The following is a 16,116-nucleotide window of genomic DNA, read 5'->3' on the forward strand; positions in this document are numbered from 1 at the left end:
TGTGTGTCAGTGGAACACTCTCAGCTGACACACACACTCTCACACACACACACACACACACACTCTCTCTCTCACACACACACACACAGCAGGGGAAGAGCTTTGCTTTTAAGTCAGTCAGACTCGAGTCAGCAACTCCCAACCTCACTTACAGCCATGTCTCTACTCTACATGCCAAAAGTTTGTGGACGCCTGCTCTTCCAGAGCTGCTTTTGCAATGAAGGATAATAATAAGGAGTGTGTTTTCCCTCTGCTGCAGCAACAGCCTCTACTCTTCTGCAAAAGCCTTACACTAGGTTTTGGAACATCATTGCTGTGAGGATTTGATGGTATTTGGCCATGAGAGCATTAGTGAGCTCAGGTACTGATAATGGGCGATATGTTATAGAGCAGAAATGCCACTCAGACTTCTCCTAGAGGCACTGAAGGAGCTTAAGAACTCTAGAGAGGACAGACCCAGGGCTGCAGGGCGACGTAGGCTGGGATTTCTGCCACTGCTGGTAGACCCGTATGACCGTATGCTTCCCTACACCTGCAGATTCAGCTCCTTCCTTCACACTGTGGTCTTTGGCCACGCCCAGATGCTGAAAATCCCTCCTTCTAGCCAATCATTACCTGTATCTGCTTTGTGACCCATTTCCCACCCATCCAATGAGACCCTCACTGCACTGTCCCACCTCTTCTCAATCTATGAATCCCCTCACTCACACACCCTGCAGGTATTTATAGCCCCATCATCCTCGAGCAGCGCCATCTGCAGGAGCCTGAGGTCATCTGATCCATTGCATATCTATTTACTTTGATAGTTCTTATGTGATGGGGTGTGTGTGTGTGTGTGTGTGTGTGTGTGTTATGGTGTGTGTAATGGTGTGTGAAGGTGTGTGTGATGCGTACAGGACAGTCGCTCTTACCTGACTGCTGGAACATGGCCATGGTGTGTGGGTTGGTGTGGACAGGGAGGGAGCGAGTCCGCTGGACTGAGCTGTGGGTGCGACTAGGCATGCTGTTACTGCCCCCGGGGTTCGCGAACCATAGACCCTACACACACACACACACACACACACACACACAATAATATAAGCATCAGAAAATGTTCCATTCACTCATTTAAAAACGGGATAAACATCTACAGTGTTTAGATCAGCCAATCAGATCCGTTTTTAGACTCCACCCAATCCAGCTAGCAGATGCCTGAGTGAAGAGGGGAGAGAGAGCGCCATCTACCCACCCGGAGAGAGCCTGCCCAACTGTGCTCTCTCAGACTCCCCTCACTGATGGCAAAGCAGCCTGGCTCGGGATCTGAACTTTCCTATTCTCTCTCAATGTCTCTCTCCCCTCTCTCGATTTCTCACTCTTTCTCTCCCTTTCCTATTCTCTCTCAGTCTCACGCTCTTCTCAATTTCTCACTCTTTCTCTTCCTTTTCTATTCTATCTCAATGTCTCTCTTCCCTCTCTCTCGATTTCTCACTCTCTTCCTTTCCTATTCTCTCTCAATGTCTCTCGTCCCTCTCTCTCTATTTCTCACTCTCTCTCCCTTTTCTATTCTATCTCAATGTCTCTCGTCCCTCTCTCTCTATTTCTCACTCTCTCTCCCTTTTCTATTCTATCTCAATGTCTCTCGCCCCTCTCTCTCTATTTCTCACTCTCTCTCCCTTTTCTATTCTATCTCAATGTCTCTCGTCCCTCTCTCTCTATTTCTCACTCTCTCTCCCTTTTCTATTCTATCTCAATGTCTCTCGTCCCTCTCTCTCTATTTCTCACTCTCTCTCCCTTTTCTATTCTATCTCAATGTCTCTCGTCCCTCTCTCTCAATTTCTCACTCTCTCTCCCTTTTCTATTCTATCTCAATGTCTCTCTTCCCTCTCTCTTGATTTCTCACTCTATGTTATTTTGACCATATCGCCCAGCCTTACTGTAGAGCTGATATTAATACCAATCAGACCCCTCATATGAGCTCCATGCTAATTGGTGTACATACGCTTCCTTTACTTCTTAGCTAAGTTAGCCTCGTAGCTCCAGTGTAAACCTCCAGCTACAGCCTGATGAAGCAGCTCCTCTTCCTCAGCTGAGAACTCAACCGAACTTCATAATGATAACCTTCATAACACAGCCCGCCAATCATACAGTCACTCTCTCACTCACTCTCTTACTCACTCACTCACTCTCTTTCTCTCTCTCACTCTCTCACTCACTCTCACTCTCTCGTGCTTTGTGTGCTTCACTCTCTCCCCTTTCTCGACCCTCCAGTACAGAGAAGCAGGGAAAAACAGGAAATGCCTGTGCACTGTTCTCACTGCCCCTCTCTCTCTCCCTCTCTCTCTCTCTCTCTCTCTCCCTCTCTCTCTCTCTCTCCCTCTCTCTCTCTCTCTCTCTCTCCCTCTCTCTCTCTCCCTCTCTCTTTCTTACTATGTTGCCTTGTCTCTCTCTCTCACTCTTTCTCCTCCCATTTTGCTCTCTTTCTCTCTCTCCCTTTCCTTTTCTCTCTCTCAATGTCTCTCTCCCCTCTCTCGATTTCTCACTCTCTCTCTCTCTCTCTCTCCCTTTCCTTTTCTGTCTCTCAATGTCTCTCTCCCCTCTCTCGATTTCTCACTCTCTCTCTCTCTCTCTCTCTCCCTTTCCTTCTCTCTCTCTTAATGTCTCTCTCCCCTTCTCTCGATTTCTCTCTCTCTCTCTCTCTCTCTCTCTCTCCCTTTCCTTCTCTCTCTCTTAATGTCTCTCTCCCCTTCTCTCGATTTCTCACTCTCTCTCTCTCTCTCTCTCTCTCCCTTTCCTTCTCTCTCTCTTAATGTCTCTCTCCCCTTCTCTCGATTTCTCACTCTCTCTCTCTCTCTCTCTCTCTCCCTTTCCTTCTCTCTCTCTTAATGTCTCTCTCCCCTTCTCTCGATTTCTCACTCTCTCTCTCTCTCTCTCTCCCTTTCCTATTCTCTCTCAATGTCTCTCTCCCCTTCTCTCGATTTCTCACTCTCTCTCTCTCTCTCTCTCCCTTTCCTATTCTCTCTCAATGTCTCTCTCCCCTCTCTCGATTTCTCACTCTCTCTCTCTCTCTCCCTTTCCTATTCTCTCTCAATGTCTCTCTCCCCTCTCTCGATTTCTCACTCTTTCTCTCTCTCTCCCTTTCCTATTCTCTCTCAATGTCTCTCTCCCCTCTCTCGATTTCTCTCTCTCTCTCTCTCTCCCTTTCCTATTCTCTCTTAATGTCTCTCTCCCCTCTCTCGATTTCTCACTCTCTCTCTCTCTCTCCCTTTCCTATTCTCTCTCAATGTCTCTCTCCCCTCTCTCGATTTCTCTCTCTCTCTCTCCCTTTCCTTTTCTCTCTCTCTATGTCTCTCTCCCCTCTCTCGATTTCTCACTCTCTCTCTCTCTCCCTTTCCTTCTCTCTCTCAATGTCTCTCTCCCCTCTCTCGATTTCTCACTCTCTCTCTCTCTCTCCCTTTCCTATTCTCTCTCAATGTCTCTCTCCCCTCTCTCGATTTCTCACTCTCTCTCTCTCTCCCTTTCCTATTCTCTCTCAATGTCTCTCTCCCCTCTCTCGATTTCTCACTCTCTCTCTCTCTCTCCCTTTCCTATTCTCTCTCAATGTCTCTCTCCCCTCTCTCGATTTCTCACTCTCTCTCTCTCTCTCCCTTTCCTATTCTCTCTCAATGTCTCTCTCCCCTCTCTCGATTTCTCACTCTCTCTCTCTGTCCCTTTCCTATTCTCTCTCAATGTCTCTCTCCCCTCTCTCTCGATTTCTCTCTCTCCCCCCCCCCCTCCTTTTCTCTCTTGATCTCTCACCCCCCCTTTTTCCTCGTGGCTTCTTTCTCTCTTCCCCTCTCTCTATTTTTCCCCTCCCGTTTATTTTCCACTCCCCCTCGCTCTACTGCCCCTTTTCTCCCTCAGCATGACTCATCTCCACACACACACACACACACACATCCCACTAACCCCTCTGTCCACAGGCGTGTGTGTGAGGCAGTTGGAGTTTCCTGCTATTGTAGTGATGTTGGAGGGAGTGTTAGAGCAGACAGGCCGCAGTGGGCGGAGCTATCACTGCTCTTCCGAACCCGAGTCCTCCATTCAGAGCTGATGACACAGCGACTCAGGAATGCTGTGAACCGGCTGGAATTGACCTATGCATGCTCCGCCCGAAAATGCATTCTTCCATAGCAACTGTTGCTAGGTTGGATAAGCAGAACATTGGGGAAAAAATCCCATCCGACCAAACGAGGAGTTTAGATACCTTACATAACAGTGAGTCTCCAAAGCAGCCGAGCTGCACTGTCCAAACTCTCAGACTGCATACGGCAACAGTTTTTATGTAGGTGTGGTGATATACACTGAGGAGGCGGAGCTACAGTCTCTCTCATTAGGGTGAATATTAATAACGCTCTAAATGTAGGTATTGTGATATACACTGAGGAGGCGGAGCTACAGTCTCTCTCATTAGGGTGAATATTAATAACGCTCTAAATGTAGGTATTGTGATATACACTGAGGAGGAGGAGCTACAGTCTATCATTAGGGTGAATATTAATAACGCTCTAAATGTAGGTATTGTGATATACACTGAGGAGGCGGAGCTACAGTCTCTCATTAGGGTGAATATTAATAACGCTCTAAATGTAAATATTGTGATATACACTGAGGAGGCGGAGCTACGGTCTCTCATTAGGGTGAATATTAATAACGCTCTAAATGTAGGTATTGTGATATACACTGAGGAGGCGGAGCTACAGTCTCTCATTAGGGTGAATATTAATAACGCTCTAAATGTAAATATTGTGATATACACTGAGGAGGCGGAGCTACGGTCTCTCATTAGGGTGAATATTAATAACGCTCTAAATGTAGGTATTGTGATATACACTGAGGAGGCGGAGCTACAGTCTCTCATTAGGGTGAATATTAATAACGCTCTAAATGTAGGTATTGTGATATACACTGAGGAGGCGGAGCTACGGTCTCTCATTAGGGTGAATATTAATAACACTCTAAATGTAGGTATTGTGAGATACACTGAGGAGGCGGAGCTACGGTCTCTCATTAGGGTGAATATTAATAACGCTCTAAATGTAGGTATTGTGATATACACTGAGGAGGAGGAGCTACAGTCTCTCATTAGGGTGAATATTAATAATGCTCTAAATGTAGATATTGTGATATACACTGAGGAGGCGGAGCTACAGTCTCTCATTAGGGTGAATATTAATAACGCTCTAAATGTAGGTATTGTGATATACACTGAGGAGGCGGAGCTACGGTCTCTCATTAGGGTGAATATTAATAACGCTCTAAATGTAGGTATTGTGATATACACTGAGGAGGCGGAGCTACGGTCTCTCATTAGGGTGAATATTAATAACGCTCTAAATGTAGGTATTGTGAGATACACTGAGGAGGCGGAGCTACAGTCTCTCATTAGGGTGAATATTATTAATAACGCTCTAAATGTTGGTATTGTGATATACACTGAGGAGGCGGAGCTACAGTTTCTCATTAGGGTGAATATTAATAACGCTCTAAATGTAGGTATTGTGATATACACTGAGGAGGCGGAGCTACAGTCTCTCATTAGGGTGAATATTAATAACGCTCTAAATGTAGGTATTGTGATATACACTGAGGAGGCGGAGCTACAGTCTCTCATTAGGATGAATATTAATAACGTTCTAAATGTAGGGATTGTGATATACACTGAGGAGGCGGAGCTACAGTCTCTCATTAGGGTGAATATTAATAACGCTCTAAATGTAGGTATTGTGATATACACTGAGGAGGCGGAGCTACAGTCTCTCATTAGGATGAATATTAATAACGTTCTAAATGTAGGTATTGTGATATACACTGAGGAGGCGGAGCTACAGTCTCTCATTAGGGTGAATATTGATTCTGAGCTCTGCTCCAATTGGCTGCCTTAAACTGTGTCTCATTTAAAAAGCAGTAGGACTTTAAACACTTCTCATAGCTTCAGTGTGAGAGGGCGGGGTTAAACTGCTGTAGGCTGAGTAAGAGGATGTAAATTACTGTATGTAAATGCACTGTATGGACAAAAGTATTGGGACACCTACACGTTCCACCTACAGGAGCTTTTAAACCCATAGTTTTGTCCATATTGGCTCTTTTTGCAGAACCAAGTAAAGCTGGTTTTGATGACACACACTGTGTGTATGTGTGTGTGTGTGTGTGTGTGTGTGCTTGCATGAGACCCACCTGTCTGCCTTGTTTGAGGCTGGTTGGTGTGCTGCTGGAGCTGCGGGGTGTGTGTGTGTGTCCAAGCAGCCCCGCGGTGCCCAGTAGGCCAAGGCGCTGCACAGGGAGGCTGCGGGACGGGACGGGGAACTGCCTCAGGTTCCTCCTGCCGGACACCCCACTGCCCACACAACCCGCACTAGGGAGGGAGTTAGACTGACCAAACCCACGGCTACTACAACATACACACACACACACACACACACACAGAAAAGCACAGTCACATACCACCCACATAAGATCATTACAAATAAGGGAAACCTTGAGGGACTGGTCATGCTTAGGCTTGCCACAGTGAAAAGGAGGCTTTAGGATAAGGGTGGGCAATTTGGCAAAAAGTTAGCGTCACACTATTCATCATCCAGTTTCAGATTCTGATCAGTTGGAACAGAAAAACATGGCCCAGCAGTTCCTCACGGCCTATGAACCAGGTCCAGTCATTTCTAACAGGCTACTGGGTTCAATTAACATTGTTACCATGGCGTTAGCATGGCCCGGCTACAGGGCTCAATAACATTGCTACGATGGCGTTAGCATGGCCTGGCTACAGGGCTCAATAACACTGCTACCATGGCATTAGCATGGCCCGGATACTGGCCTCAATTAACATTGCTACCATGGCATTAGCATGGCCCGGATACTGGTCTCAATTAACATTGCTACCATGGCATTAGCAGGGTTCAGTTGCTCAGATCATGGCCCCATTAGCACGGCTCAGCTGCCGGGCTCGTCCAACATCGCTACTGCGGCCTTAGCACAACTCACTAGTAGAAACTAGCGCTACCTTTGCGGGTCTCTGTATTGAAAGTTGACGTGTATCAGCTGGGCTGGAACTGATCCCCGGACCACGGCTATAGCTATCTGTTAGCATTGCGCTAACCGAATGGCAAAGTCATCAAACACTCATGTCAAACCTCACTGAGGCTCTATAAAACGGCCTCATCGGCGTGGTTTGATGATGCTAACAGATGAATTAGAGCCTCAGTAAATTAGCGAGGCGGCATGTGTGTACTACCCGGTTCTAACGGGTCCGTACCAGCGCGGAACGGCACGGTCCAGCCTTAGTAACCATTTGGCCCTGCAGTGATAAAGAGGCCTATGACAGTTTTCCTTATATTTGATAAAAAATAAACGCAATCATCTCGCTTAGAGTATCGTGATATATGGAATCGTGGCCGCTGTATCGTGATACACGTCGTATCGCCAGGCTCTTGCCAATACACAGCCCTAATGTCAACATCGGCGAGGCTCTGAGAGACTCTCCGTTAGTTACAGACCAGCTGAGCTGTAGATGAGTCCGAGTGAACGCTGGTGAACACCTGTGTGCAGTCCGGGCTAGTGAACTCTACCTCCTTTGCTGACGGTATCCTGCCATGTCCAGGAGGGTTTTCCGTGGGAACGAGCGAAAGAGCTTCTGCACCTGCTGTTTCCATGACAACAATCTCTTCTTCTGCGTCTCCGTGAAAGCCTAAGAGTGATGGGATCATTTATAAACACTGAAGCTGAATAATTTATACATAAATACATAAAATCTACTGAATATCTATAACTTATATATAGATAATATATTAAAAATATATCCGTGCAATCCTACATCCATACACTAACTGTCCAAATATTTGTGGACACCCCTTCTAATGAATGCATTCGGCTCCTTTTTTTTGTTGTGTGTGTTTTTTTGTTGTTGTACTCTAGTCCCTGTAGAGAAGTACTGCCAATAGAATAAGACTATCTGGAGCAGATGAACAGAACATGAACTTGCTGCCTAATGCCAGGCGTGGGCTAGCAGAGGGGTATAAAGACCCCCCCCGGCATTGAGGAGCAGTGGAAGTGCTGTGTGCTCTGGAATGATGGATGGTGGAGCTCCATCCAGTACTTTTATGATGAGACAGGGAGTTGGGGATGAGGTGGGGTGGTGACCACCCAACATCCTGACCTCACTAACACTAATGCAATCAAATCCTCACAGCAGTGCTCCTCCAAAATCTAGTGGAGACAGTTACTCCAACAGGAGAAAAGCAGGAGAAACCTTTTTAATATCCTTGATTTCAGAAGAAACAATAACTGAGCAGGTGTCCCAATACTTTTGTCCAAATCGTGTGTGTGTATTCTATGCAGAATGCAGAGTTTCTGTCTGCAACTAACAGGTCAATGAGATCAGGAATCCTGAATGAAGGGCCTCTGCACTCACCTCATGGATTAGGCACTTATCGATGAGCTGCAGGTAGGAGCTGATGTTCTCCTCGTCTGGCCGGGAGACGAGGAGCTGTGTGCAAACTGCAAAAAAACACAAACTGCGTCATTTATTAGGTGTCTGAATACTTTTGGCCATATATCTCTTTAGCTGTTGCTATATTTACGTATAGGAGAAAGTGTGTGTGTGTGTGTACCTTTTCCCATGACTCGTGTGAACTGAGCGGGGATGTCCCCCTCAGCGATGAGTGAGGTGCTGGACTCCGCCTCCCCACCACCCAGGTGAGATCCAGCCAGGCTGCTCTTCCCCTCGGCGCTCAGCAGGGGGCGCTGTGAGGAATCCTCCACACTGAAGGTTTTAATGGGCGTCAGGATGATCTGGTGGAGCTCCTGCAACGGGGCGCGGAGATTACCCCCCTCCAACACGTCCTAAAAGAGAAAAGAGAATATAAGGAGAGACCCAGCCAGCAGGCACATGTGGGGCTCACATTGGTGGAAAGTGGGCTAGGGGGGTTCCAGGTGGACTGAGTCAGGCTTCCCGAATGGGCCCCATCATTGCAGCCCACCCTAATCTCAAATGGGTCCCGTCTAGGACCCTTATGCAGTGTACAACCCAGATGGGGCTCATGTTTGACACCTCCTGGTCCTATCACTGACCCTGGTGAGACACTGGCGGGCATCCATATGTGGGCCATCATGGACAAACTCATGGACAAACTTTCTGGTTTCCAGTTGGTCAGTGTCAGTGAGAGAGAGAGAGGGTAGAGAGAGCTGATGAATGATGAGTGTGTGTGTGTGTGTGTGTTTGTGGAAGGCTGCGCTCTGTGGTTTCATTATTTTAGCTGGTCTATAAACTGAGGATGAGCTGCAGTCAGGTGTTGGGATATTTCTGCCTGAGGTGGAAAATGACATGCTGACGAGGTTCAACCCAAAAATACACACATGTTTACCTCCCAGCAGCTCAGCTGAGCTTCACACACACACACACACACATTAAAACCTAAACCTGAATGGATCTGATCTATTAATCAGACTTAAACTCAGGTCTGAACAAAAGGTCAGTGTGAAATCCGACTCTGGAGACGCAGGTGGAGCACAGATCACACGGTAAACACAGCTCCCAGCTTTACACTGCGGACGCTGACCACATTTCTCCATGCGGTTTTATAATAATAATAAATCGACCTTACCGAAGTCTAAGATCCATATTTTTATTCTGTCTGAGTCTCAAAGCACCACTGTTAAACCCGCGAACAGGTGTATGCCTCACTCCTCAGTGGCCTTCTATTCTAAAGGTCAGCACACACCAAACACAGCACGGACCACCAGCACAGACCACCAGCACGGAAACGTAAAAGCCAACCGTCAAATCCCCCGAAGCCTTCAGCATGTTTACACTGGAAACCAGAGTCTGCAAGTCTGATCATCAAAATGTAAACAAACAACTAATCTGTCAACAACTCAAAACTCTGAGAGACAGACAGCTAGATAGACAGACAGACAAATAGGTAGACAAATAGATAGACAGGTAGATAGACAGACAGATAGATAGATAGACAGACAGGTAGATAGACAGACAGACAGGCAGATAGATAGATAGATAGATAGATAGATAGATAGATAGATAGATAGACAGACAGACAGACAGAGAGACAGATAGATAGATAGACAGGTAGATAGATAGACAGGTAGATAGACAGACAGACAGACAGACAGACAGATAGATAGATAGATAGATAGATAGATAGATAGATAGATAGACAGACAGACAGACAGACAGATAGATAGATAGACAGACAGACATACATACAGACAGATAGATAGATAGAGAGCTAGATAGACAGACAGACAGATAGACAGATAGATAGACAGACAGACAGACAGATAAATGAATAGATAGATAGAAAGACAGACAGACAGACAGTCAGACAGATAGACAGTCGGTCAGACAGATATATAGACAGACAGACAGACAGACAGACAGACACAAACACAGTCTATCTATCTGTGTAAGTCCGTCTATCCATCTAGACAAATAGACCGGCAGATGAATAGACAGACGGACAGACAGACAGATAGATATAGATATATCTAAACAGACAGACAGACAGACAGATGAATAGATAAATAGATAGACAGACAGACAGTCAGACAGATAGACAGTCGGTCAGACAGATATATAGACAGACAGACAGACAGACAGACAGACACAAACACAGTCTATCTATCTGTGTAAGTCCGTCTATCCATCTAGACAAATAGACCGGCAGATGAATAGACAGACAGACAGACAGACAGACAGATATAGATAAATCTAAACATAGATAGACAGAAGGGCAGACAGATAGATAGACAGACAAACACAGAAAGACAGATATACAGGCACACAGACAAACAGACAGACAGACAGACAGAGAGACACAAATACAGACAGAGAGACAGCCAGGGTGCAGAGATGACTGCCCACCTCTCTGGGTGTGTGTTTTCTAATCACTAGTATGTGCGTGTGTGTGTGTGTGTGTGTGTGTGTGTGTGTGTGTACGTGTTGACTGTCACGGCTGGGTTAAATGTGGAGGTTGAATTTCACTGTACTGCTTAATGTGAATCAAAGAGTGCTTAGACAGACAGACAGACAGACAGACAGACACACACACACCTTCTCCAGGGAGCGCAGCATGTTCTGCCTCTCTTTCAGTTTCTGGATGCTGATGATGATCTTGTGCCGAGCTCCTTTAGTGACGTTCTACAGAGAGAAGATCAGAGTCAGTGTGAGTCTCTCTGCCTCACATACAGCCTCACTTTAACACAGCTGTCAGAAACTCCACCCAGACACCGCCTCACCGCCTCACTGCCTCACTGTCTCACTGCCTCACTGTTTACACACACGGGCTGAAGCACCAAGTGCTAACAAGCAACAGAAGCCTCCTCTATGAATTAGCCTGATGCTAACTGTCTATTTTTAGCCATGGTTCTAGATAACAGTGAGTCATACAGTGTCAGTTGATGATTAAGGCATGCTTGTTAACTACATTTTTTTTGGACAAAAGTATTGGGACACCTGCTTATTCGTTGTTTCTTCACGTTTATCCTGCTAAACTGGAGTAACTGTCTCTGGTACTGTCCAGGGAAGAAGCCGTTCTACTAGATTTTGGAGGAGCATTGCTGTGAGGATTTGATTGCATTCATCGACAAGAGCATTTAGTGAGATCAGGATGTTGAATGATGATCACCACCCCACCTCATCACCCCCAACCTCCCCAACTCATCCCTGGATGGAGGTACTGGATGGAGCTCCACCATCCATCATTCCAGAGAACACAGCTCTTCCACTGCTCCACAGCTCAATGCTGGGGGGCTTCATACCCATCTAGCCCACTAGGGCCAATAGGGTCAACACACACACACACACAGTGCTAACCTGCGCCTCCAGCTGCTGCTCTGTCAGCGACATCATCTCGTCGTAGGTCATGGTGGAGAAGAGGCCGGCGTACTTGTGGAGACGAAGACTTTTCAGCCACGCCGGCACATCTGCGGGCAAGCACACACAAGTCCCATCAAACACACACACACACACACACACACACACACACACACACTTCAGCTCAGGAGAGAGGTGGCTGAGATAACAGAGGGGTCATGGGAAAGAGTCGCAGGCACTGGAGCACTGGGATTAATCCTGCACTGAATAAATACTAGATGCACTAGATGTTGGAACACTGTTGTAAGGAGGATTTGATTGCATTCAGCCTTGCGAGAGCATCAGTGAGGTCAGGTACGGATGTTGCATGATTAGTTCTGCCACTCCGTTATTGGATAGAGCTCCTTGATCACTCCAGAAGAACCCACTGCTCAACAACCCAATGCTGGGACACCAATAGGCCATATCTACGGTACGGCACTACTGCCCCAGTCTGCACCAGAGACTCGCAGTATAACCCTGTATTAGCACAATGACAATACAGCTGAATAGAACAGAAACACATCTGCCCATTAACTGCAGGCATTCATTAGAAGAGGTGTCCACAAACATTTGGACATATAGTGTTATTTGGTCAGATTTATTAGGGCCCTCATGGACCCCTGGAGAATCTCCTCACCCCTCATGCCACTCCCCTCCTCGTGGAATGTGCTGCGAAGTGCGGCCCCCAGCCCGGACCCGTCCTCCAGGTGCTCGCTGCCACCGCTGCCGGACGAGGCGACGCTGCTCTGGGGCGAGAGGGGTGCGTGATCTGGCGCAGCCCGGCCCCGCAGGTCCTCCTGGGACAGCCAGCCGTGACCCAGAGGGTTAGAGGGGCCGCTCATAGGGGGCGTCAGAGATACAGAGCGCTTCAGGGGACTGTGCTGACTCCCAGGCAGGACTGTCAGACGCACACAAACAAACAAACAAACAAACACATTATGAATTAAAGTGGGGTTATATATTTATATTTATATATATACCCCAAAATTACTCTATATGCACTGATCAGCCATAACATTAAAACCACTGGCAGTTGAAGTGAATAGCACTGATGATCAGGTTCCAAGGGCTCCTGTCTGTCAAGGGGTGGATCTACATATTAGGCAGCGAGTGAAGTAGCAGTCAGTTCATGAAGATGATGAAGGTGATGAAGCACGAAAAATGGACAAGAGTAAGAATCTGAGACACTATGACGAGAACCAAACTGTGATGTTCTAGATAATGACTGGGTCAGAACATCTCCAGAACATCAAGGGGGGTTCCAGGCTCCTCCTATCAGCAAGACACTTACATACCCTATATGTCCAAACATTTATGGACACCCCTTCTAATGAACGCATTCAGCCACTTTAAGTCGCACCCATTGCTGAAACAGATGTGCAAATGCACACACACAGCTTATCCAGTCCCTGTAGAGACATATTGCCAATAGAATAGGACTCTCTGGAGCGGATCAACATCATGAACCTATTGGCACCGTGCTGCCTAATGCCAGGCGTGGGCTAGAGGGGTATAAAGCCCCTTCCCCAGCATTGAGCTGGTTCTTTTGGGATGAGCTGTGGAGGTTGGGGATGATGAGGTTGGGGTGGTGATATTCATTCGACATCCTGACCTCACTAAATGCTCTTGTCGCTGAATGCAATCAAATCCTCACAGCAATGCTCTGCTCCAAAATCTAGTAGAAACCCTTCTTCTTCTCTGGACAGTAGAGACAGTTACTCCAACAAAAGCAGGATCAGCTCTTTTTAATACTCTTTATTTCGGAAGAAACAATGAACTAGGTGTCCCAATACTTTTGTCCAAATAGCATAGGTATGAGACACTGATATAAGCCCATAAACATGGACTTTAGTCCAAATTCATAGATCACAGTGTGTCACTGGTGTCCATGAAGCTTGCAAGAATGCTAACGGGTGGAGTAAATGCTTCCAGTACTTAGCTTAGCTACAGTAGCCTCTTGGCTCCAGTGTAAAACTAAAGACGGCAACTTCAGACTTCAAACTTGATTGATTATCTCAGAGGTAATGAACGAACGAACGAACTGAGCTGCACTGCCCGAGGCTACAAAGATAAGCCCAGAACTCCTTAAATAAACCAGTGAGCTGCTAATTAATGAAGCCAGCTCTGCGGTACACTCCCCAGGCCACATCTCAAACCGAGCCTCCAGATGCAGTTCTGAGCAGCTTTCATAGTTTCTTTCCACTCCGCTAAGAAGCCCCTCTGTGTGGCTGCTGGATGACGACGCACTTCCAGAGCTGGAGCTCCAGCTGCCGTGTCAACATTCACTCGACATTCACCAACACAGGCTCTGTCTGTTTCATCAGAGGGGGAAAAGGGAGTCTCCTCCAGTTCACCTGCGCTACAGCGAAGGCCGTTCTGCAAAACTGCCAGACTTTCCACTTCCAGCTAGGGCTGTCACGATACATCTGATCCATCCGTCGACTATTTTAAAGCTGCATTCTGTGAGAATTGCCATGTTTTGCTCCCCCCTACAATCAGCAGAACATCTACACTGCTGTACACATGCTTTTCTGGACAAGCTGAGAGAAGCTGCAGAAGCTTGATCTGAAGGTGGAGCAGCATGTGGGCTGAGGTGGTAGAGTAACACTACAGGATTTTACACTAATATGACTCTATGGGTTCTGCAGCGTTACACAGCAGCAGTTCTGGAGAGAGGTTCTCCTCCTGCAGCTCCACCACCAAACCTCCATAGTGCAGTAGCAGCAGCAGCAGCGTTCCGGCCTGGAGTGGGAATGACGGAGCATCAGCATGATCCTGAAGATGATGTTTTAAGCTAAAATTATTTCAAAAATAATCCAATAATATCACTTTAAGCCAAATCCAGTTTGGATCCTTTGTTTTTACCACTGTGTTCTAGCAGAGAACTCTCTGGCGCCCTCTAGGTACCAATAACAGATATATATCTATCAATCCCAGCTCATAGGAGTAAGAAGTGTTCTCAGAAGAAGGTAACAGTCTGCAGTGTGGGACTGTTTCACAGTGGAACATATCTGTGGTTATATCTGCGATATCTGTGGTTCTAGAGCTTCCTTGGTTCTAAACCAGCACTGAGCAGCGCTAATTAGAACGCTAATGTACACGGAAATGGCTATGGGAAACCAAATAGCAGCTCATTCACCTCACCGTAAAATAGATCATTCATATGTATAGTCGACAAACAACAGCAGATATCAGTTCAGAGTGTGTGGCACTACACACACAAACACAAAAATACACACACACACAAACTTAGGCTAGGGGGTATAAAGCCCCTCCAGCATTGGGGTGTTGGAGCAATGGATCTACGTTCTCTGGAGTGATGACGGAGCTCCATCCAGTACCTTTGGGATAAGTTGGAGTGGCAGAACTAATCATCCAACATCAGTACCTGACCTCACTGATGCTCTCGTTGGCTCAAGCCCTCACAGCAATGTTCCAACATCTAGAGTAAAGCCTTTCCAGAGAAGAGTAGAGGCAGTGACTGCAGTAAACGAGGACAAACTCCTGGGTTAGACCCTTGATTTCAGAAGAAACGCTGGACCAGCAGGTGTCCAAACACTTAGAGGAGAGTGAGAGTGTGTAGATCAGGTGGAAGGAGGAGGCCAGGGGGAGGTTAGGAGAGGATGGAGAACACAAGGCTTTACACACCGGTGTGCGGCCGGGCTGCTGCTCCTATATGCGGTGGTTTAACTGTTTGGGCTATGTATAGGCCTTCACGGGCCGGTTTAAAATAGGTGCCCAGCTACCATTACAAGTTCCAGTCCCTAAATATTAGCCATTTCCCCTAAATACAGACACCACAAAGGATACCTTACAAGGGAAGAGATGGAATGGCATGTGGTGCTCAGTTAGGGAGGTACCATGAGGGGGTGTGGAGGTCTGTTTTTGTGTGTGTGAGAGACAAGGAGGCCATGAGATGCCACGCTAAAAATTGAAATGATGCTTTTCATGGTTAATATAACTCACTGCAGGTCATAAACATCAGTAATCAGTGACGTCTACCTGTAATTAACTCTATATAACATTAGAATAAACCCAAATAAACATAAAGTCAGTGGTCAGTGAGAGTGTCTACCTGTAATTAACTCTATATAACATTAGAATAAACCCAAATAAACATAAAGTCAGTGGTCAGTGAGAATGTCTACCTGTAATTAACTCTATATAACATTACAATCAACCCAAATAAACATAAAGTCAGCGGTCAGTGAGAGTGTCTACCTGTAATTAACTCT

General features: G+C 46.6%; 1 protein-coding gene across 3 annotated transcripts in view; it reads right to left on the bottom strand.

Annotated features, from left to right (window-relative positions):
* The window catches only part of samd4a (sterile alpha motif domain containing 4A), a 67,730-nt gene that overhangs the window by 6,845 nt on the left and 44,769 nt on the right, over positions 1-16,116 (bottom strand). Inside the window, exons 4-11 of one of the 3 annotated variants that reach the window (XM_072688997.1) lie at positions 12,519-12,779; positions 11,840-11,949; positions 11,078-11,164; positions 8,619-8,850; positions 8,420-8,505; positions 7,578-7,696; positions 6,190-6,400; positions 912-1,038 (exon numbers count right to left, since the gene is read on the bottom strand). In XM_072688997.1, coding sequence (XP_072545098.1) covers positions 912-1,038; positions 6,190-6,400; positions 7,578-7,696; positions 8,420-8,505; positions 8,619-8,850; positions 11,078-11,164; positions 11,840-11,949; positions 12,519-12,779 — 1,233 coding nt within the window. Of the gene's footprint in view, positions 1-911; positions 1,039-6,189; positions 6,404-7,577; positions 7,697-8,419; positions 8,506-8,618; positions 8,851-11,077; positions 11,165-11,839; positions 11,950-12,518; positions 12,780-16,116 lie in introns of all 3 variants that reach the window. The other 2 variants (XM_072688996.1, XM_072688998.1) reach the window with 2 other exon arrangements.

This window comes from Salminus brasiliensis, chromosome 10 (assembly GCF_030463535.1).
Source record: "Salminus brasiliensis chromosome 10, fSalBra1.hap2, whole genome shotgun sequence".
Classification (NCBI taxonomy): domain Eukaryota; kingdom Metazoa; phylum Chordata; class Actinopteri; order Characiformes; family Bryconidae; genus Salminus; species Salminus brasiliensis.